Raw genomic sequence first — 24,185 nt, forward strand, 5'->3', positions numbered from 1 at the left:
ACGGGGCACCAAGTCTGGTCCTCTATGAATATGGTGACCACATTTTTTGAAACAAAATTAATGACAGATTAGCCACACTGCTGGCCCCCATTAACCACAACCCTTGCCATAAGAAGTCCCACCTGTGGAGGTAGTATTCTTGGGGTCAATATGGACACATGACCAGAAGTAAAGCGTGTCATGTGACCCCTCTCAGAACTCCTCCCAATGTCCTCCTACCAATAGGGATGGATTTGGTCCCCACATGCAACTATCCTATAATTGTATTAACCCAACTTGCATTGCATTAACTCGGGGCAGAAGCTGGGAGAAGTGTCCCTCTAAGATGTTCTTCCCACGAGTGGAGTGAATTTTGTCTTGTGCACCAGTATTGAGTCCATCTGCGCTTGTTCGGGTGTGCGCCACTGTGGCACCCAAGTTATTAATAAATATTTTATAAACCTCTCCCTTTTCCCTCTGCTGCCATGTCTCCTACACTCCTCTCACCCCATCTGCTCACCTGGTTCCTGCTGCCCCCCCACCCCTTACCCTCATCTGCCCTCACGCCCCTCAGCCCTTTGGGGACCTGCCCCCCTCCTCTACACCAGCCCTTCTCTTCCTCCATGCCCACCTCTCCTCTAGCTCCACTCTGATCTTCTGTAGCTACCCCTCCCCATCCCTTCTCCTGACATCTCCCGCTACCCACCTGCCCTGCCTCTCTCCTCTGGTGCCCATCCCTCCCCTCCCCGGGTCTGCCCTTCTGCTTCACCCCCACAATCCCCTGGCATCTGCACCTTCCTGGTGCCTCCCCCTTCCCTCACTGCCCCTTTCCCTCCTTCTCCCTGGTGCCCAACCCCTCACCATCCTCTGCCCCAGTTCCCTTCATGCCCTTCTGCACCCTCACACATGACTTGCTCCATCCCCTGCCTCCCTCATGCCCAGACCTCCTTTCAACTCCTCTTCTCCGGGCATCCACTTCTTCCCTCTCCTCCTCCTCCCTCTTGCCCCCATTGTCCCTCCCCCAGCATCACCCTGTCCCTCCTCCCATCCCTACTAACACCTTCCCTTCCCTCCCCTCCCACTCCTGCCCCTTTCCTTATTGTCTCCTCTTGCCCCCCTGGAATTTGTCTCTCCTCCACCCTGCGCCTTGGTGCCTTCCCTTTTCTTTTCCTGCTTTGGCCCCCTGCTCTCTACTCCTCGCCCCCCTTCCCCTTTGCCCCTTCCCTCTCCTTCTGCCTTCCAGAAAGCAGTTTGCGGGCCCCAGAAGCCTGAACAGCCCTTGCCTCAGCTGCTCCCAGGGCAGAACTACTTGCCAGGACTGGAGCAGAGACCACCCATGGTGCTATTTTTAGTTCTGTGGTCCTGTCCCTGCAGACTGCTCAGCTCCAGCTGGAATTAAACAGCAGCCACATGAGGCATGTTTCAGTGAGGCTGCGCTGGCTGGAACATGCTTCACGTGGCTGCCGCTTGACTCCAACTGGAGCGGGGGCCGCCCATGGGGATGTGGACTGCGGTACTAAAAATAGCACTGGCTTCAGTCCCAGCACCTGCTGAGCCCGAATGCGTGGCACCCTGCAGTGCCCAGCTGGGCTCCCTGTGGCCCCTGCCAGGGCTCCAAGGCAGCCAGAAGGACAAGGAAGTGGTGTCACCAGACCAGGACCCACCCATCCCCCAGGCAGAGGTACTCCCATGGGGGCAGGGAGAGAAGGAGCTGGCCCAGTAGCCCTATGTGCCCTGTTGGGGGGAAGGGCAGGAGCCAGCTGTGCCGTGCCGGTGTCCTCATCAAGTAGTGAAATGTCCGGTGGGGTTTTCTGGGACATTTCACTACTTGATGGGGCACCAGGATAGAGTATTTAAATTCAGGACAGTCCTGGAAAAATCAGGACGTATGGTCAGCATGCCTATGGCTACAGCTGAGAAAAATCTTCCAGCACTGGTGCATGTGGTGAGCACACACACCTATGTTGAATGGACATGTGTAAGCACTCAAAGAAGAAATCCCTGTATTAGGATGAAAAATGAAGGTCCTAAAATGCTACTATATTTTCTAGCAACTTCTTTCAGCTCCAGAGAGAAGTAGACCAATCCATGGGAAAAACACCACACTTCTGAGACAACTGGCACGTCAGCATAAGTTGATAAGGAAACAAACATAATTATGTATTTCACATGCATTCATTAAATTTCAGTTTTGAAAACATCACCATTTCTTTTGGGATTGGGGAAGTTTCTCCTTCATTATCTAATGGCTTCAGTATTCTTTTCAAAAATTGCTGTTGCTTCAGAAAAACAACATTTTGGGGGGGGGGGGGGGGATAAAGTATGTGCAATTCCCTGCTGATTACTTATGTCCAGATGTGTCTGTAGGTAATACTTTTGGAGCTGATTTTCTAAGTTCTCAGTAGAAGGTTGGCTAGACTTGTGGAAGAGGAATTACACAAGACATATTTTGTGAATATTTTCACTGGCAATCAGATTTAGGCTCTCTACCCAAATAACTTAAGAGTTTTTGCTTTTAAAAGTTAGATGTTTAATAGCCCTATTGAGATTAGACCATTAATCTGTTGAGGTAGTCAGATTTGATAATCTTTTTCTTCTTACAGATTCTTTTCAGTTTTTAGGAGCAAGAGGACATTGCAAAACTGCATCTTGACCCTGGGATGCACTGGATGCTTCACGCAGGCAGGCATTGTCCCTTTTTTATGGCACACATTCATTTAGAACTGGATCAAACTGCTTTGCTGGTGAAATAGAGTATGGTAGATTATAGGAGAACACAAGTTGGAAATTACCAAGGGTAGGGGCATCAGTGTGTTATTACCACAGAACACACACATTCCTCAAGAGCATCAGTACTTATGGCCCTGAATGTTTTAAAACATTTCCATTCACCTGTGGCTGTGATCAGTGGACAAGTGTTGAAATGGAGGATATAAATGGATAGGAAACAGAGTAACTATCTAGAATTAATTAATACTGATTAAATGTGTTTATCAGCTCTTAAAAGTAGGAGATAGAAACTGAAATACTTGATTAGATAAATGGTCCATCAAGTACAGTATCCCGAACTAGCCAGAGGCCAGTACCACATGCTTAAGTATAAAGTATTCACCCCTCTCGTCATATATTCAAACAAGGAAACACACACTTTAGACACAAAGTGCAGCTACCGTTGCCACTAAAAACTTGATATTTCCAAAATATTGCTGCTATTTCAACTGCAGGCATTTTAGTGGGAATCGAAACTAACCTTAATCAAGCTTTCAATTAAAATTGACAAAAATAGAGCACTGATGGTACAGGAAAAATTGCCCAGCAATAAACATTTCTTCACTGTAATCCTCAAAACTACAGAGTAAGAAATAATCTCAACTTTTGTACACAATTTTTTGCTGTAATGAACTGCAGGTACAAATATTAAGACATTTGTGTTCACACATCATTACTCATCTAACTGCTAAATGTATGTGGCAGCTTTATCTTCTACCTGAATAAATGGAGGTTGAGGTCTGGCTGAATATGAGGCCCAAAGGTGCAGATTTTCAAAGGGACAAATGTTAGGTGCATGACTTCCACTGACTTTCAGCAGGAGTTAGGTACCAAAGTGCCATTTATGCTTTTAAGATCTATTCCTAAGGGCCAGATTTTCAAAGTTATTTATTTAAATGGGAGTTACTCACCTCACTTGCTTTCTTTTGCTAAACTGCATTGCATGTCTGTTTGCACCTTTAAGCATGTAAACACCTTTCTAAATCTGGCTCGATGTCACATTTGAAAATGGGGTTTAGGCTACTAAATCATGTAGGTATCTGGGCAATTTTACCTAAAATATGTAAAAAGAGTGATTTCCATATAGATTAAAATAATGCACCAAACACTTTCATTTTCTTTATTTTCAATCGATACTGTATGAATACAAAGTTTCTAGAAAGCTACAAAAATTCTACCACTTTATCAAGAAGGCATCAAAATGTGTCACGTTGCAAAGACATGAGAACACCTGCAGTAACTGACACAAAAATAGCATTTTTAGAGTGATGAAATAATTGCACTTAACTGTCATGGATATTAAAGTTGTCACACATATGTACCGCAAAAGCTAGAATACATTTTTTTTTACAAAGCACTTTATAAAAAAATTCTCTGCACACAAAACCTATAATTTTCATATTACTATCGTACTAAAGATAAAGTCACTTTAAAGCCAACACTTAAAACATTTTTAAACAAAAAAGGTACCAGTACCTACACACAGACAATAACAAATACAAGATTACTGTACTGCCAAGAGGTTTGACTGAAACTCCTTTTGAAAGCTTCTGCAAATATGTTAAAACATTTTTTTAGAACATTCACTTTTAGCAGAGCTTTCCCTCCCCGTCTAATCAAGAGGTACTTTTTCATCAAAAGGCAGATTCTACATCAAAAGTTACCAGCAGCAGTACAATATTAAAGTAACCACTGACCATATATGAATATGCTTAAGTCACAAACCCAGTTTATACACATTACACAAATAAACAAAGTGAGAATTCCATTAAGTCATTTACAAATGTGAACAAATGCACATGGCAAATAAAACACAACTCCCCCCCAAAAAAAGAACAAACACCAACAAAACCACAAAAAAACCCTCAAACAAACCCTAAAACTGTTTTACATAAAATGTATTGATATTGAAGAATTAAAGGCTATTCGGGTTTTCAATGTTATAAAATTCTTTTATCTTTTTTTTTTTCAGGCACATATTGTATTTTTTTGTCTGCAGTCATGAGCCTGAAGCAAAGAGGCTCATAAAACAAAAAACAAAACAAAACATCCACAACACCCTCCACAAACGTTTTGTAAGGAGGTAACAGGGACACATCTTTTGTCAGTTGAGTGCATGTAAGAGTTAATTTACCCAGTAAAACTAATCGAATGATCTCAGCAAGCTTGACCTGAAAAGTTAGAGACCTCTCCCTAGTGTTTTTTGTACTTTGAATTAGTTAGCCTCGATCTTTTCAGAAGGTTAAAAAAATCTTATAATGAAAGGTAGAGGGAAAAGTATCCTGAGAAACTGGAATCTGCTACCATGTATGTTGAGTGACTGGATACAACGTATATTAATGTGGGTCATGTTGAATATTATAACAAACATTCTTAGGTGTGAATGAGCAAGTAAAACTTGATTGACAGGTCTAGGAATTAGAATGGGAAAATAAACAGAAATGGATCAACTTGTTAAATGTTATACCTGACATCTATCTGTCAGTGACTTGCATTTTAAGTTAATACACATTCTTACATTAAGATCATATAAAGCAGGGAGTTTACTGAGAATGGAGCTATTGCCCAATTGAATCACTTTCAGAATGGGAAAGAGGAGAAACAAGCGTAAGATGTGTAACTTCTTCAAAATAGTGGTACAGTACCTAAATAAACCAGTTTGGAATTCAAGTAAGTAAAACTACATTTGTTAGTAGTAATTTTTTAAACTGCCAAAAATGGTACCATTATTCTTATCTAAACTTTTGTATAATGAATCAGTAAATAATACAATTACATTGACTTTGCAATAAACTATTCATCACAATTGTTATCAAATGTTTCTCCCAGCAGTTATATTTAATAACTGTAAACACATGCTGTACTTATGGGGCCAAATCCTCTTTACCTTATCCCAGACTCATTGAATTCAACAGGGCTCTATGTGAGGAAGGTAAATGGGATTTAGACCTTGGAGGAATAAAAAAAAATAGTATTTTATAGACAGGGATCTTGAATTATCACAATATTTACTATATAGTGTCACAATATTTTATATAAAAAGTAAATCTTAAGTTTTCATCACATATTCATATAAAATCACATTGAAACTGTATTCACAACTATATAATTCATTTGCCAGCTTTTGGTTTGGCTGATATTTGTTCTTTTTCATCTTTTTTTAATTTTGCTCCTCTTCCTGTCAATTTCATTTCTAGTGTGCAGTATTGCCCCAATTCACACAACATGTCAAAAGCAGACATTATTTAAAGGGGCTGCCTTCCCTGCACTGAGATAGTGCTTGGGGAAAAAAAAAAGTTTGGAAAGGTGCTGCACGCAGTTTTCCATACAGCACTCTCAACTAACAGTGCTCATGCTTAACATTTTCATGCTAATAAGCACATGTCAAATTACATTTACTTTCTAATTTACTTTCTGCACTTTCATCTCAAATGTTATGATTCTGTCTTTCAGAATACTTGACTTTGTAAACAAAATAAGTGCAAAATTAGGATACAGAAGAAACCTTCACATATACTGAAATATTACCAGAATAAAATAATAAAGTCACACTTATTCACTTGTTTGAAATTCTGTCATTTATATGGGCGTTACATTATTCAGATGCAAGACTGGATGAAAAGATGAAAAAAGTGAATCATTAACCATTTTTATATTATACACAAATCAATTGCCGGATTGCAATGCTGCAAAACTAAGGGTACATCTACACAGCAACATTATTTTGAAATAACTAGCGTTATTTCAAAATAACTTAGTCCATGTCTACACAGCAGGCAGTTATTTCAAAATAATGTCAAAATACTGTCAAGCTGGAGTACTTCTTACTCCGACTCCTGTAACCCTCATTGTATGAGAAGTAAGGGAAGTCGGAGGAAGAGTGCTCTATTTCGAAATAAGTGCTGTCTAGATGCTCCCAATTTCAAAACAAGCTATTTCGAAATAAGCTACGCAATTGATGTAGCTCAATTTGCACAGCTTATTTTGAGTTAAGCCCTGCTGTATAGACACACCCTAAGTCAAACAGGTAAATGGCAAGTAAATTATTTTCCAGCACGATGCAGTCTCGTGATTTGCAAAATCACATTAGCATAAATGATGCTCTTTCATGAATGGAGGCCTGTAGTTTTGACTTATTCCAATAAACCAAAGGCATTATGGTGATCACTTAATATTTTTGGTCTCTCTACAAATTATCGTTATTATGACAGCACTTTTCTAAGCTGGAATTTCAAACCAAAGGCACTTTCATGCTAGAGTGCAGAAGAGTCACAAATAGTTAAGTATTTGGTCATGAAATTTAAAAAGGCAGCATTATTAGTACAAATCACTTTTCACAGAAAAAGTATTATGTTGTAACCTTTGATTTTGGTATAGACATTTCGTTGTGTAGTAATGGGACTGATTTATGCTGAAAGTTTGTTTAGACCACGTAGTCAAAGAGCTTCTCCATGGAGGGGGATTTTTTTCTTTAGAAAACGGAACCAATTAATAAAACAACATATAAAATTGATGCAAGAGGCTAAAGGTATTTCTAATACAACACTAAGGCACTGCATATTGTAATGCTTTGGCAGCTCTGAATTAAAAAGTTCCTAGAAAAAGTTAACAGTAACAAGATACATTCTTCCAGCTTACAAAAGAGCTCACAGTTTACAGGCAGCCTTTTGGACTATACACTCCACGATATACATTTGAAGGACTTAAGGCTTTTAAGAATGAACATGTGCAGGGTTTAGATCATTTACATAAAAGTGTAAAGTAAAGACAATGCAAATCTTTTCCCTAATATTACAAATGTGAACACCAATAAACACTGTGATTTTTATACTCTATTGTTATGATATATGTAATATGCCAGATTGTATAAAAATCTGTACCTGGTTTTGCAAATTGAATTTTATATTTTATACTCCACACAGAATTTTTTAATAAAAAAAACCATCAAAACCATAATTCAGAAACCTAAATAAGAGAGAACTTTAAAACAAAACAAAAGAAGTAATTTGAATTGTAACACCAAGTGCTTAGAATAAAGGGCTACCATTAGGCTGTACAATGCAGTGCTTTTCTTGATGTGATTGTTAGTGTTATAAATGTATTAGGGAACCTTATGGTGGACATCAAATGTTATGTTTCGCTGAATATAAACAATTAAAAGATTCATCAGCTCTAATATCCGCATGTTGATAATATGACGGCTAGACATCACAACAATCACCTACCTTTTATAGTTAGACCAGCAGTTTTATAGCCTAAGGACTTTCAAGCACACCTCCTGTCCCCCCCGCCCCATGCTGGTCTCCTTCTCCAATGTAACACAATGAAAGGCAAGCAAAACAACCAATGATTTGCTGCACATTATAAATACTGATTGCTCTTCCAGATGGTATATTGACTCAGAATATTTATCTATATTTGTGTTGCTATAGCCAAGGGAACTTTTTAGATGACATTGTCATAAAAATTGCAACCAGTATATTACATCGGGACAAATCCAGGCTTCTAATTGAATACAGGCATGCACCTGTAAAATACAGCTGAGAGGGGAACGGTTGAAAACATTTCTGTGCCCTGCTGATGACTCCCCAAGACTTCCTGGGTCCCTGATAAATATGACTTTTGGATGTTTGCAGCTCCCATTCATCTTACCTTGTAGCCTACGTTTGATGTGCCCTGTTAAGATCTGAGGTTCCAAATGGACTGCATTGTTTTAGCCAAGTTATTTCCCAGAATAACCCACTTGTCCTCTCAATACATTTAAAATTAAGGTTGCATGGGGCAGTGGAAAGGCGGTGGTTGAACAGATGGCAGAGGAGATGCATCAGACTAATACTAAGGGAAGCCTATGCCGACAAGAATCAGAAAACATGTGCAACCTAGAAAACCATTCACACCCGTGACTACATTTTTAATCCTTATTAATATTAAAATATTTCACTTGATATCCAAATCTTCTCTGAATGGACTACTTTTCTGTTTATTAACCACAGGGATGAATACTGCACATCTGTATATTTTGGATATGAAAGGCGACCAAACCTCAAGTGGTATTAATGGGTGCATCCTATGTACCCTGCCTCCAAGTACTAAATGTACCATGATTGGAGACATAACTGGGGTAACTTATGTAGTATGAGAAAGGGGCGGACATAAAATTTCAAATCTTTTTTGCCTGATGATGGTTGTGATTTTCTAGCATCCCTATGACATTAAAGCTGACGAGTCTTTTACTGGCCTACGTAGTCTTTTCTCAACCACATTATTTTTTCTAGCATTCAGCATACAGATTATTTGCAATGCAGTAATAATGTCAATTGTTTCACCCCTAAGTTTGTTAATTTTGGCATTGCAAATTTTTCACTCAACAGAAAATATAGTTGTCCACATAAAATATAACTGCACACACAAGGCTACATACAATGAAAGTCTAAAATTTCAGTATTTACCTACTTATTGCAAAATGAGCCATCAGTTTTTCATTAAATAATCAAATTTCCATATTAGTACAACACAATTTTGTATTTTTAAAAATATACATAACATAGTTAGTATAAGGGATGATATTCTCTTTCTCTGCAATACCTGTTGGAAAGTTTAATGAATTATAAATTAAAAGATTAGTTTTAACACTGAGAAAAAAAATACAAAATTTGCCTAATTTTAGGAGCTGCTTGTTTTTATATCAGGCATTTCTTAAGGCTACATTTATCATTTGGTTTCAAAAAGAAAAAAAATGTTTCATTTTAAAAAATAATTTAGTGAATTACATTCGTCCGTATCTTCCACTCCGATTAGTTACAAAGATAATTCTATAAAGATTATTAACTTTGTGTACTAAGTTATAGTTATAGTTAAAGATTCATTTCAATTTCACTTGCATTGTAAAATAAGTATTTTATTTTGGAAAGAAACAAAACAAAACCCTAAATAAATTCTTTTAAATGCTGTAAATTTTCCCCATGGCAAATGCTCTGTCTTTCATTTTTCTATCACAATTAAAAATAAGCCTCCACAGACAGAGGCATTAGGTTCTTAAATACAGTCTTCCCGAAGTACTGTTGTTAACAAATTTGAAGAACACTTAGTTTTAGAAAGAATTTTTTACAACTGTACCAGAATTTCACAGCTACAATTATATATGAACACATTAAAAATGACTTCACTAAAACAGGATTTAGAAAAATGTGGGTGAAAGCTAGGCCAGAGGCACTGCCACGTAGTGTTGAGGTTTACAGTCTATGTTTTTGATAAAGAAGTGTAATGAAGTGTATATATAAATAACTACTCAGTCCTTTACAAGCCTGTAGATGTGATGTTGTGCTCCGTGTTCACTGTTCGAAACTTCAAATACACAAGCCATGCAGAGTAGGGTTTCTTGTGTATCTCTGTTTGTTACAACCTATTGGTGGGGGGAAAATATAGACAGCAGTGTTATAAACTTGGAAAATTGGATTTGCACCAAAAGGTACTGCAGGCTTGAAAGGAGAAGAAAATAAAATTGTTATTGTGTGTTTTTCAAACTTTAAATAGCTGAACCTCACTTTAGGAAAATTAAATTAATTATACCCTTTCCAAAATATGTTGTTAAAAGCCTGCCCCATTTTAGATCTTCATACTGTGCTACTCTTCTCCTTTCTTATAATCATTGATAAGCATTGAAATAATTAACAATGTTGACATTTCAAGTGTCACCACTGGCAACTGAGTTTCCACCCATTGAAATGAACTGGACACTTAATACCACTGAGCTTGTGTTTCAGGCTCTCTGCAAATTAAGGCAAACATCGCAGGATCATTCATACTAGGGTCCGGTATTGAGGGGCTTCTTTGCAATCATAACAGCTAGACACCTACTTAAAAATATATGGAAAATATATGAGACTGCTCATGCTCTCAACCCAGCTAGGCTTTTGTATCTTGCTACATGACTGAGACCCCACTTTTGGGAAACAGTGTTGCAGCCTTATTTCTTGGTAGTAGACTCTTGCTTTTACTCAGGTTGAATAGTACCTAACTCCATTAATTGTTCTACTGAAGTCAATAGGACTACTTGGCCTTGAGTCAGTAAGGGCTTCAGTGTTTTGTTCTTAATTTCCAACTTAAACTAGTTCTGCTAAAACAGAACACATTTTAGACTTGATCAGTAAAGAATAATGAATGCTTACCAACAAAATTGTAAAATTTTCCAATACACTGTTCATCATATATTTTTCTGGTAAATGCTTGAGCTTGTGTATGAAGTTGATCATATATTCACACATTGGTGACCGGTTTATTCTATATACAAACCGTCCATTCTCAAACCTTGCATATTCTGTCTAAATAGAAAATGAAAAACATTTTAAGAGTATTTATGCACAAACCTATTTCTACAGTGATCAACAGAGGTAATACAAAATGTTAGGATGGTTCGCTTTGTTAGTTTGGAAACAACAACATATATTAAGTGGAATTGTTGATCTGAAACGCTAATCTTTTCAGCAAGTCTCCTTCCATAGACTTATTCAGAAAGTTATATATTAGGGCTACGTCTACACTGGCCCCTTCTTCGGAAGGGGCATGCTAATTTTGAACTTGGGAAGAGGGAAATCCGCGGGGGATTTAAATATCCCCCGCGGGATTTAAATAAACATGGCCGCCGCTTTTTTTCCGGCTTGGGGAAAAGTCCTTTTCTGGAGGATCTCTTATTCCTACTTCAAAGTCCAAGGAAAGTCCAAGGACTTTGATGTAGGAATAAGAGATCCTCCGGAAAAGAGCTTTATTCCGGAGGATCGCGCCAGTCTAGACGCTTTTTTCCGGCTTTTCCCCAAGCCGGAAAAAAAGCGGCAGCCATGTTTATTTAAATCCCGCGGGGGATATTTAAATCCCCCGCGGATTTCCCTCTTCCCAAGTTCAAAATTAGCATGCCCCTTCCGAAGAAGGGGCCAGTGTAGACGTAGCCTAGGTGTGTAATCTTGGTTTATTTCCAAGTTTATAATTTGAATTCACAGGGTATAAGGGGATAAGCTCTCATGTGAGTATAAATGTACAGAGAAAGAAACTTAACAGCATTGGCAGCACAGTAACACCATCCAGCAGTGCATCCTACCTCTACTTTTTCTACTACTTGCTTTCCAAATGAACAGACTTTGGTGGAACAAGTGATTGTCATGTTTTCTGAGCTCTCATATTGGCTAGTTACTCCATAAAATGCTCCTGTATCATCTTGAATGTTGCAGTTTAAGTCAGCCTGTGGAGAAAAGTAAGAGATATTGCATATTATCTCTGTCATTTAGCAGGGTCATAGTGATGAGCAGCTGGCCACTTTTGCCCTACCAAAGGTGGAGAAAGAGGCAAGTCTATAAACATAACAGCCACATAGTTAAAGAGAGTGAGAAAAAAAGTCAGGTGGTTCTTTTTTAATAAGTAAAAATACTTTTCTTTCATGGATTTTAAATCAATGTAACAGTAAAAACCTTACGGAAGCGATTTCTTTAAACTTTAAGCAGCAAAACAATTGCAAATGTATTATTGAAAGACCCATTGTTCCTCCTAACTATAGGCCAACTAATTGTTCATGTGGATACAGATAATTAACCAAAGTGAATGGGAGTGGCATTTGTCATAATGACCCATGGACCTCAAGTCAGGGCCTGCAAGATGTATGCAAACAGTCACTCTGCAGCCTTCCAGCTGATAGCTTGCTGGCAACAGATTACCAGAGGAACATAAAACCCAATCCATGTGCAAGCATCTGATTCTTTAATCCAATTGGTGGATTCCCAGCAAACTGACTGGCCCTACTGAAGCTAGCTCTATAAACAACTATAGCTTGCTCTGGTTTTGTGCTTTCCACTTCCTACTATCAGCTCCTGCTTTCCCAGCTTGACATATCAACTTAGCTTATCTCTTGGCATCTTATTTGTGGTTCCTCTCCTGCTTCTGGCTTTCAAGTATGTTGACTCCACCATGGCAGCTAGTATGGACCTCAGTAACCACGCGGGACCAAGTCCAGTGCAAGAAGGATGGACCCAGCAACACATCTATGTCCACCAGAGGCACTGGACTTGCCCAAATGGACCTTTTGCTTCTAGGTGAAAGGTCAAGCATGGCAGGCTCAAACTGCACATCTGACTTACAACTATGAGCAGGTGAAGGCCCAAAGCTGTGAACATAGTCTACAGCATCTTGCCCAAACAGGGGCCTGTAATACCTTTGCTCAAGCAGCTTGATGGGAATCATTGGTGGTTCTAGGGATTCATGAACCAACACCACTGTCTGTTTCTTATGTGGTTCCAAATCTATTCCTCTGACTTGGCCATGGTGGCCTTTGCAATCAGTCTGCTGACTGAAGACTTATTGCACTCAGCACCCCCCATGTTAAAAAGGCTATAGCTCAGTGCTGTCCAATGGGGAAGCCTTTCTCCAATAAATGTCAAACACAAAGACCTGCACTGAACCTGTGTAGCCAGACAGGAACCCCTCTTGTAACATCCATTTTTGCTTGCCTGGATATGCAGGCTCAGTGACCGTGAATGGCTGTAAACAGAGATATGCCAATTGCTGACCAAGAGGCTGCTGAGGAATGCCCTTGACTAAATCCCATATTGATACGAACACACAGCCGTCCACGGGGGGAGGAATCTCCCGCCCAGCAAAGAATATCCGGCACTCCTAATTTAGCTATCTTCCTCTCTTACAAGTGTAAATTATTTGAAACTCCCTTGTAAGAACTGGCGCCACAAAACGGACCAGTACAATTCAGCATCTTAGATAAGAAAGGGTATGTCTACACTACCCTCCTATTTCGAAATAGGAGGGTAATGTAGGCATACCGCAATTGCAAATGAAGCCCGGGAAATTGTGTAGACATACCCAAAGAGGATATGGGCCCCCAAGGGTATAAAGATGAGTCCAGCAGCACATTTACTCTGAGTGTCAATCTACCATCTATCTGCTGGTTGGGTTAGGTGTTTGACCTCCTGAGGTTCCATGGGGACGCCCACCTCGTATTCGTCTTTCCTAGGAATTGAGGGACCGGCCCTGGCTTGACCCGCTGGAGTCGAGAGGCACAGAAGGGGGTAAAACTTGTACCTGGATGTGGTCCTTTGTCTTAAGTGTACACATAGACTTAGAGCTCTTTAAAGATTAAGCTGTCACTTGGTACCATTATTTCTATTTTCTATCGTTATTTTCTTTGTAACCATTTTTAAGATCTATATTTGCTAGCAGTTAAGAAATAGAGCAATAGCCATTGTAACCATAAGATCTGTATTTGCTAGCAGTTAAGAAATAGAGCAATAGCCATTGTAACCATATGCTTTTATAAGTCTTTTTAATAAACCTGTAACTGTTTAAGTTTTTAACCTGACTCCTTCAGTTGCTGTAACAGAACCAAGCACAGTTTAAAAGAACTTCAGCCGGTCATAAGGGACAGGTATAGGAGGAGCTTGGGCGTTTGGATCATGTCACTCCCAGGTGACAGATCTGTTGGGCATCTCTCAGTCTTCCCTAGACTGCCCGCTGCGAAGGGATCCTGTATCCTAGCAGCTAAAATCTGAGGTGTAATAAGCTCTTCCTATAAACAGGGGTGTCTGTCAGCCTGTTGGCTGCCCTCTGCAACAGGACCCCGGTCCTAGCGGTAAAGGCACGGACGTTAAACCTTTTCTCAGTAACACACACACACACACACGCGCTGCCCTGACCGTCAGCTGACAGCCTGAACAACAGGGCTAAGGTGCAGTGGTCTCCTATGCAGTGCACTTCTACCACTTCATGACAGGTACAGAGTAGAACATAAATAGGTCACTTTCCTGTCAGAATTCTGGTAACAGTGTGGCCAGTGTTCTATCATGCAAGCAAGGTAGTAACAAACTTCAACAGGTCTTTATTTAACAAAAGTGAAACCTCTTTACAAAGCTGCTGTGCTCCCCTCTGTAGCTCTCACTCAGGCCTGGCTCATCTCCTCCCCCCTCCTTCCTGTTTCCTGTGCTTCCAGATTCCCAACAGCCAGTGCTCCCAATTCTAATAATTACAAGCAGCATCTAAAACACTACATTCCCTCCTCTCTTAAGAAGCTCTCCCAATTATAAAATAAACATTGTTGTTCTAACCACAGCAACAAATATGGAACAAGACACTATACTGTTGGCAGAAATATTACACTGAAAACATTGCAAATACTACATAACATCATCTCTATGATTTTAAGAGGAGATGTGAATTTATGGTCCCCTTTGTGTAAAATTCATCCACACTCAAACTTCGGTTCCTTAGCACCCCGCCATTTGCCTGTGAAAGCTTTATACTTTGCTTGCTTCTGTTCAACTGTTTTTCTCACAGCATCCTCATTTGGTGCATCAGATCTTGTCTTTAACAATCCAGCAATGTTCAGTTTAGTATTCATCTGTTTTCCATGCAGTAACTCTGCGGGTGATCTTTGCGTGTGGCATGTCGTGTAGCCCTGTAAGCTTGCAAGAAATCAGTAGTAAAGGTTATCCATGAGTGTCCTTCCAGTTTAGCCGTTTGCAAACTCTCTTTCAAACTTCTGTTAAACCTTTTGATTTCCCCATTGGCTTGAGGGAAATACAGGGACAATCTTCTATGTAAAATGTTTCTCTCTGCTAGAAAAGTTTCAAATTCCACCGGAAGTAAATTGACTACCATTATCTGAAACAGTTCTTTGGGGATATCTTCCCTGCTAAAAACTGTAGAGAGGAACTTAATTACTGTAGCAGAAGAAATCTGCGATGTAAACGCCACTTCAGGCCATTTACTGAAATAGTCTATTAAAGTGAGGGCATAACGACAGTCAATTGGAGCAGTATCAAAGGGTCCTACGATGTCAATCGCAACTTTTTCCCATGGAGAATCCAGAAGAGGAACAGGCTGTAATGGTGGGATACATGTCACTGCTGTCTTATCATGCATTTGGCAAGTGACACGGGATTTTATGATTGCTTCAGTGTGGGAGTCCATCCCTGGCCACCAATACAGATCTCGTAGTCGTTGTTTGGTTCTGACAATACCTTGATGAGTATCGTGTGCCAGGTGTATGAGTTTTGGCTGTAATTCTTCTGGCACAAGTAGCTGGTGTGTACCTCATAGCACACAGCCATTAAGCAAAGGAAGTTCATCCCAAATTCTAAAATAAGGCAGCAAAACTGGGTCAAGGTTTTTAGGGTTACTGGGCCATCTCTTTGTCAGAAATTCCTGTAGCGTTTGTTGAATTGGACATGCTGAACAAGCAGCTTGGAATTGCTCTTGTTACTGCAGTAAGAGTGCTTGTAATAAGCGCAACTGCTTCATCCTCATCCTCCGGTGGACCATCTGGTGAAGACAAAGGCAGGCGAGAAAGGCAATCAGCTATCACATTTTGGTTTCCAGGCTTATATTCCAGTTCATAATTGAAAGAGAGTAGTCTTGCAGACCATCTAGCAACGATTCCCTGCTCTTCCCAGTCCTTTTGTGGTTAGCAAAGTTGTGAAAGGGCTGTGGTCTGTGCGCAGCTTGAACATGCAGCCCCACAGGTAAGTTCTCCATTTTTCAGTAGCCCAGACACAAGCAAGTGCTTCTTTTTCAACTGTAGAATATTTTCTCTCAGCATCACTCAGTGTCCTTGAAGCAAATGCAACAGTCCTCTCTGCGTTGTCCTCATGAAGTTGTGTGAGGACAGCCCCAAGTCCATAATCAGAAGCATCAGTAGTCACAATTGTGGGCAATGCAGGACTGAATAGTGCAAGTACTGGACTATGTACAATCAAGTCTTTCACAGTTTCCAAACTAGCTTGTGCATCCATTGTCCACACCAACGTTGAACTTCTCTGTAGTAATTCTCATAACGGTTCAATGGCAGAAGCATAATTGGGAATGAATTTTGCATACCAGGAGGTTAGACCCAAGAAGGAACGTCAGGTTTGCAAATCTAATGGAGGAGGAGCATTTGAAGTTGCTAGGATATTATCTGGATCAGGTTTTAGTCCAGCCGGTGAAACTGTATGCCCCAGAAATGAGAGTTCTGTTTGTCTAAATTTGCATTTAGACATATTGAGCTTGAGGCCTGCTGTGCTGATGCAGTTTAGTACAGATTGCAGATTATTGTCATGCTCCTCAGAAGTATTTCCAAACACGATAATATCATCCAGATAGCACTGAACTCCATGTTGATTCTTCAGAATCAATTACATCATTTTTTGGAAGGCACTTGGGGCAGATGCAAGACGGCATGGAACCAGTTGAAAACGAAATAGTCCCTCATGTGTAATAAATGCTGTGAGGTCTCTGCTATCTTCATGCAACATAACCTGGTGGTATGCGCTCTGTAAGTCAAGAGTAGAAAACATCTTTGCTCCACGGAGTTCTGCAAATACTTCTTCAATGTGAGGAAGAGGGTGGGTGTCAATCACAATAGCTTTATTTGGCTCCCTTAATTCCACACAAAGGCGAATGTCTCCATCCTTTTTCTGTGTCACTACTATAGGTGAAACACATTCTAAGGAGTCAATCTCTTCAATAATGTCTTTTTGAACAAGTTTTTTAAGTTCCTCTGACACAGCTTCCCTGACTGAAAATGGTAAGCAGATAGGCAAAGGGAATTCTGTGCTTCCAAATTCCCAACAGCCAGAGCTCCCAGTTCTAATAATTACAAGCAGCATCTAAAACACCACAGCCAGGGACCAGAAAACCTTGCACTCAGACCCAAGGCTAAAGTAGCTGCCATCACCCTTATGGAAGTATGCACTTGGGCAGTTGTTCTCAACCTCTCCAGACATCTGTATGACTGTCAGGAGTCTGATTTGTCTTGTGTGTCCCAAGTGTCACCTCACTTAAAAATGACTTGCTTACAAAATCAGACATAAAAATACAAAAGTATCACATTATTACCAAAAAAATGCTGACTTTCTCATTTTTACCATGTAAGTATAAAATAAATCAATCAATTTGCGATGTAAACGCCACTTTATAATATTGTACTTTCACTCAGCGTATAGATCACTATAAACAAGTCACTGAATGAAATTTTAGTTTGTACTGGCTTTGCTAGTGCTTTTTACACAGCATGTTGTAAAACTAGGCAACTTTTTAGGAGTTTATGTGCCCCCTGGAAGACCACTGCATATCCAATGGGTACACAAACCCAGTCTGAGAATCACTGCACTAAGTGAATTATGGAACTCCCCCTACAAGTATCACAGCTAAGTTGAAGTCTTTGATAATCATAATGTGGAAAACTTCCACCTTCATCAGGACTAAGACTGCCACACAGAACTTCAGAAGGGACCACATATATGTAATATCAGAGCCTGAACTGTCAGAGTGGTGAGAATGTCTCAAACAGAAACTAGTCGGGAATTCATCTGCAAATCAACTTCACTGGCCGATGCTCTGGTCCTTTATGTAAAAAAATAAAAAATAGTAATAAAAAAAATCCTTGAGTTATTGTACTGTATGGGAGCTGCCCAGATATTCATTAAGATGGATCTTTGGGGAACTTACAATCTTATATTCATTAAAGGGATGTATGGAAAATTGCCTGCTTGTTACGCTACTTCAAATTTTTAGTTATTTCATTTGGATTAATGTTCCAGAGAAGTTCTACCTACTGGCCCGGTCTGTAGCAGTGTATTTAGATGATTTGGACCAACACACCACTTATGTCCACACAGTCCTGGAGAGACTACAGCACCATGGTTTCTATGCTAAACTTGAGAAGCGCACATCTGTTCAGGCCTGAACTGAGTCTCTGAGGTTTCATCCTGTCATTGGAAGCAATGAAGATGGATCTGTGCAAAGTCCAGGCTGTTTCTGACTAGGCACCCCCACCCTCTCTGCAATGTACATGGCACAACATTTTGTGAACTGCTCTTACTAAATATTCATTTTGAATTTTTCAGAACAAGCCAAACACTTAAATGCACAACTCTGGAAAAAAGCCCTGTCCCATGTCCTCCAAGGCCCCGCATGCATTCAAACAACTAAAACCTTCCTTCTCTCTAGTATTGGACCACCCAGGTGTGACACAAGCTGTTGTTTTGTGGCCCACCATCTAGTCTAAATGTTTACCAAGCATGAGAACCTGGAATATCTGCAAAGGGCCATGCCCTACACCAATGACAAATGCAGTGGGCCCCATCCTTCTTCCAGATTAACTTCATCTTAACCCACCATTCTGGGACCAAATGGTAAGTCTGACCCACATGGCCCCAGTTTGGAGCTAGCCCACATTCTCGAATCCCATTAATTTCTTTAATGTGACTTGCTGCCAACATCTGCTCCCATGCACCTGCTCTGCCTCTAAGGAATTTTGTCTTATGAGATGGCCACTATCAACAGAGACATGCACAACACCTGGAAGGGGATCATGGCTATTAGAGAGTGCATCTATGTTTCCCCAGATCCTATGAGAGTGGCATTTCTACACCTGTGCCATGACTACCACTCACAAGACAGGGGTGGGCAATAATTTTTGCCCAGGGGCCACTTCAAAAAATTTTGAGGTAGCCCCAGGCCACCCCTGAAGGGGCAGGGCCTAAACAGGAAGGTGCAGGGCCTAAATGGGAAGGGGCTGGGCTACCCCACCCCCAGACCATAATTGGTCTGGGGGTGAGGAAGCTCCTTGGCCCCCCCCCTTCCCACTAGGCACCCATGCCCTGGAAGAGGTTTGGCAGGCTCCCCCACCCCCAGGTCAATCAGGGTCTGGGGAGCGCGGTAAGCCTCCTCCCGCCCTGTGAGGAGCATGTGGCACTTTAAAGTGGTAGCAGGGTCTCCGTGGACCAGAACCACCTGCTTGGCAGGCTGGATCCGGCCCCTGGAGGCCCTTTTGCCCACCCCTGCACAAGACACTTAGCATGGCATAAAACCTGATGATTAACATCCTGTTTCTTCTGATGGCCCCATACTTGCCCCAAGATAGAGACCTTTGAAGATTCCTGCAAAGTGCATGCCTGCAGCCAGATCTCATGCCAGAGACCTTGCAGTCTTCTCCAATCTCTGGACATTCCATCTCAGCCCAGTGAGGCCATCTCCTTCTACTTTGTGGTGAAATTACCAAAATTCAGTGGTTTCACTATATCCTGATAGAGGTAGATTGCTTTTAAAAGATGGCGTAATTCATGCCCAGTAACGACTTACAATCCACAGAGGAAACCACATAGCACTGGATAAACAACTACGTGTTTGACCTCTCTGATCATATCATCTCTTACGAAGGGCCAAAGTTTACAGCCTGCTTTTGACATGAGGCTCTGTGTTTATTAAAAGCCCATGTACAGCTGACCTCTGCTTGCCATCCTCAGTAAAACAGCCCAACGGGAAGAATCAGCTAGATCCTTGAATAATACTTACAACATTAACTATCACAGAATGACTAGTCTTCACTATTACCCTATGCAGAATTCTTGTGCGATGATGAGGTCTCTGCATCCACAAGCCACAGCTGCTTCTTTATTAACTTTTGAGTACCATACCTGATTTCACGTATAACTACCCACATCGTCCTCCAACCCATCTGCCTGAGACTAAGCACAACACAGCCACTACATCAAAAAAGTGGTGACGGAACACCTTGAAAAGAGAAAGGAGAACTCCAAAAGGTATGCAGACAAATGTGGACAGTAGGGCCCCACCTATTCTGTAGAAGATATGGCTTTCAACAGAACATCTCCACATGGACAGAGCACCCAATAACTAAACTTTACCCATTACTGGAGTCGGCAATAAACCAACCTGATCTAGCTCCATTGATCTCTTAGGGTATGTCTACACTAGCCCCCTAGTTCAAACCAGGGAGGCTAATGTAGGCATTCGAAGTTGCAAATGAAGCCCGGGATTTAAATAAGTCCTTAGTTCAAGTTAATGTTTGACTGCCACGTGTAGCCACGGGCAGTTAGTTCGGACTGAGGGGATTTAAAAATGGCGCCTGGATAGGAAGATGCAAATAAAGCCCAGGATATTTAAATCCCGGGCTTCATTTGCAACTTCAAATGCCTACATTAGGGTATGTCTACACTACAAAGTTAATTCGAACTAACAGTCGTTAGTTCGAATTAACTTTGATAGGTGCTACACATACAAACCGCTAGTTGGAACTTAATTCAAACTAGCGGAGCGCTTAATTCGAACTAGGTAAACCTCATTCTACGAGAACTAACGCCTAGTTCGAATTAAGTAGTTTGAATTATGGGCTGTGTGGCCACTTAATTCGAACTAGTGGGAGGCTAGCCCTTCCCAGCTTGCCCTGGTGGCCACTCTGGGCCAAACCAAGGAAACTCTTTTGCCCCCTCCCAGCCCCGGAGCCCTTAAAGGGGCACGGTCTGGCTACAATGCCTGTGCCAGTTGCAAGCCTGCCAGCACCCAGCCAGCAGACCCTTCACCTGGCACGGCCCTTTTCTGAACCCTTTCCAAGGCCAAAACATCTCTTTTGAGGTGAGGAGACCACATCTGTATACAGTACTGAAGATATGGCCTACCATAGTTTTATACTTCTCCTCCTCCTTCTTCCCCTGTCTTCCCCCTTCCAGCTCCCTCCTCCCAGGTTTCTCCCTCCCTTCTCCCACCCTCTCTCTTCCCCTCTCCCACCTCCTTTTCCCAGTCTCCCCAGGGGTTATTTCCCCCTCCCCCAGTTTTGTTAAATAAAGAGAGTTTCTATTTTTGACCACACGTGTCCTTTATTTTTTACATCAGGAAGGGGGGCTAGGGAGGGGTAAGTGGAAAGAGGTGAGGGAGGAATTGGGTACGAGCCCCTGAGGGGGAGGACTGGAGTGGCTCTGCAGGCTCCTCGGGGTGGAAGCTCTCCTGCAGGGTCTCCTGGATCCTGACAGCCCCCCGATTGACCCCCCCGGATGGCAGCCTGCGGCAAATGCAGCTGGGCTGATGGCCGAGTGCTGTGATGTGCCGAGTGCGGGCACTCAGGGCACTTCAAGACAGGACTGCTTTGCTGTCCCTCATCGAGGTAGACAAGCATGCGGGGAACCCTGAGAACTGTCTGTCCAGGGTGGGGGTCGGTCCCTTTAAGCACAGCCCTTGGCTAGCCTGAGGCAGCAGCTCCATGCTCTAAATCCTAACCTGATGCCCTGCCGGCACCTGTTCCGGCCAGCCTTAACTTCAGTTCAGGGTCCACTCAATGTGGACATGCTAATTCGAATTAGCAAAACGCTAATTTGAATTAGTTTTTAGGTCTTGATGCAGTTGTTCAAATTAGCTTAGTTTGAATTAACTAATTCGAATTAAGTTATTTCGAATTAGTGCTGTAGTGTAGACATACCCTTAGCCTCCCTAGTTCAAACTAGGGGGCTAGTGTAGACATACCCTTAGAGTTCACCCTATCTTCAATATCTCACTTCTAAAACCATACATTGAACACACAGTTCCACATACAGTCTCATCACTGGTGCCACTAGTGCACATGCAGGGTCAGGAAATTTATGATATACAGAAAGTTCTTGTTTTTAAGATTAAGCATGGCAAATTATGGCACCTGCTTGATTGGGAAAGTTATGGCCTGGCAGAAGGCACTTCAGAGCCAGCTACAAACATTCTTGCTCCCATCCTGGTTTAGGCCTTCCACAGAAGCCACAAGGGAAGGTGGCAATGGACAGGATTTGGCTCATTATGTATAAAGTTTTTACTAAACCTCTCAGGAACTAACACTTTCCAGCTGTTACAAAATATCTCTTGCCAACTATTGTAAAAGAATGCTAAAGGATCAGCTGAACTCTTGGTGGTGGGAGTTTTGATGGACAAATGTACTTTCAGCCAGTTTAGCTATCTAACTCTCAATTCCAGATCTTTTTTACTGCTAACATTTAAGTTTATTACAACCGCCCCCTCCCCCCAACTCTCCTAGTACTTCCTAAATATGTTCAGGAAGATCAGGGACATCTTCCTTTTTATATGGCTACATTTTAAAACCCAGCATATTAGATCATGTGTAATCCATACTTCTGATCATATCAAGTCACTTGTGTTTAATGTTTAACTAGGCAGCAGCTCTTTAAATTCTACTTAGCAGCTACATTCCGTTTCTGAGGAACAACCATTTGCAGGCAATATGCTGATGATGGCACATATTGAGGTAATTAGTGATGGGGAGAAAAAATAGGAGGCCTGATTAATGTAGATTTGCTTTGGTAAATTAATCAGTGGAAAAGTCACTTGAGAATCACACACAGTAACACATACAGGCAGTCCCCGGGTTACGTACAAGATAGGGACTGTAGGTTTGTTCTTAAGTTGAATTTGTATGTAAGTCGGAACTGGTACATTTTGTAGGGGAAATTCTAGCCAAACATTTCTCCAGAGCTCAGTTTTATTCTCCCACACCTCACTTCCCTCAGTCCTTTATTCTCAAGCTGAGGTGTCTGCTGAGAAAAGCCGCTCCGCGTCTCCCTGGTCTGCTGGGGGGGAGGGGGCGCTAGCTTCGCGACTCCCTGGTCTGCTGGGGGGAAGCAGCTAGTGCGGGGTTGCCTCACCCCGTTTGTAAGTAGGGATCTGATGTAAGTCGGATCCATGTAACCCGGGGACTGCCTGTACAGTCCTGTAGTCATGTACCAACAGAAGAGAATTCTATCTTTATTACTCCTTGTTTCTTGAACATTTTTCATTAGTTCACTGGTTAATATTAATACAGTGTTTGTGGTGATCTGTAAGAAATTGTTCTGAGCTAAAAGTAAATAACCAATTTGCCCTCTTAGCAGGTTTGCAATTACATTTGAACATGAAGAACAGTGACATAGCCATTCAACCATGCCACAGCTGCTGTGCTGGAGCATCTAAGAACAGTTGCCTCAAAGAAGTGATTGTAATAATCTCTCAAAAATAGTCATTTCTACCACCACCACCCCGGTTGCAGTTTTATTATCAGAGCATTTCCTTTTTCTGCTTTACTTATGTCTAAAGTAAATAAGAAGGCATTTCTAAAATGCTGTTCATGTGTTCATATTGTCAAAAAGGTCACCTGCATAGGCCTCACTTCTCAAGCCTAAATAACAAATCTAGAGACACCAAAATAAGGCACAGTAATTTAATATCTGTTGCGCTTTGGTATTAAATCAAGAAAAAAATCTGCAAAACCAAACCAAAACAAAAACCTCACCCCAATACTTTGGTCGTTATATTTAGACAAGGATCTTCTGCTGAAAGTAAAAAACTGCACTTCTGGATTTTACCTTATAAGATCAGCGAACTAAAAATATAACTTCAACCATTTTGAAAGTGTATTATTTTTAGGTTAAATATAAATAGGACACTGATATGTTTCATTTTTGAGAGTTTCTTTTATCACTGAGCTATAAAGCACTGAACAAGTCTTAGGAGATGAAACTGCCTTTATTATAAGGTTGTTCCTTTCATACAACAATGCAAATACACTGTATAACATAATAGATTTATCCCTCACTACAATGTTGTTCCAGCACCTATCTATGAAAACTGTATATCAACAATATCAAGTGTTTGAC

General features: G+C 41.2%; 1 protein-coding gene across 6 annotated transcripts in view; it reads right to left on the reverse strand.

Moving 5' to 3' along the window:
• Positions 1-3,854: 3,854 nt before the first annotated feature.
• TEAD1 (TEA domain transcription factor 1) overlaps positions 3,855-24,185 on the reverse strand; it is a 299,909-nt gene continuing 279,578 nt past the window's right edge. For all 6 annotated transcript variants that reach the window (XM_006117420.4, XM_075927868.1, XM_006117422.4 and 3 more), the window contains 3 exons: positions 11,840-11,980; positions 10,917-11,069; positions 3,855-10,150 (listed from right to left, as the gene is read on the reverse strand). In XM_006117420.4, the coding sequence (XP_006117482.2) occupies positions 10,037-10,150; positions 10,917-11,069; positions 11,840-11,980 (408 nt within the window). In that variant the 3' untranslated portion in view covers positions 3,855-10,036. The remainder of the gene's footprint in view (positions 10,151-10,916; positions 11,070-11,839; positions 11,981-24,185) is intronic.

The sequence above is a fragment of the Pelodiscus sinensis genome, chromosome 4, assembly GCF_049634645.1.
Source record: "Pelodiscus sinensis isolate JC-2024 chromosome 4, ASM4963464v1, whole genome shotgun sequence".
In the NCBI taxonomy this organism is placed as follows: domain Eukaryota; kingdom Metazoa; phylum Chordata; order Testudines; family Trionychidae; genus Pelodiscus; species Pelodiscus sinensis.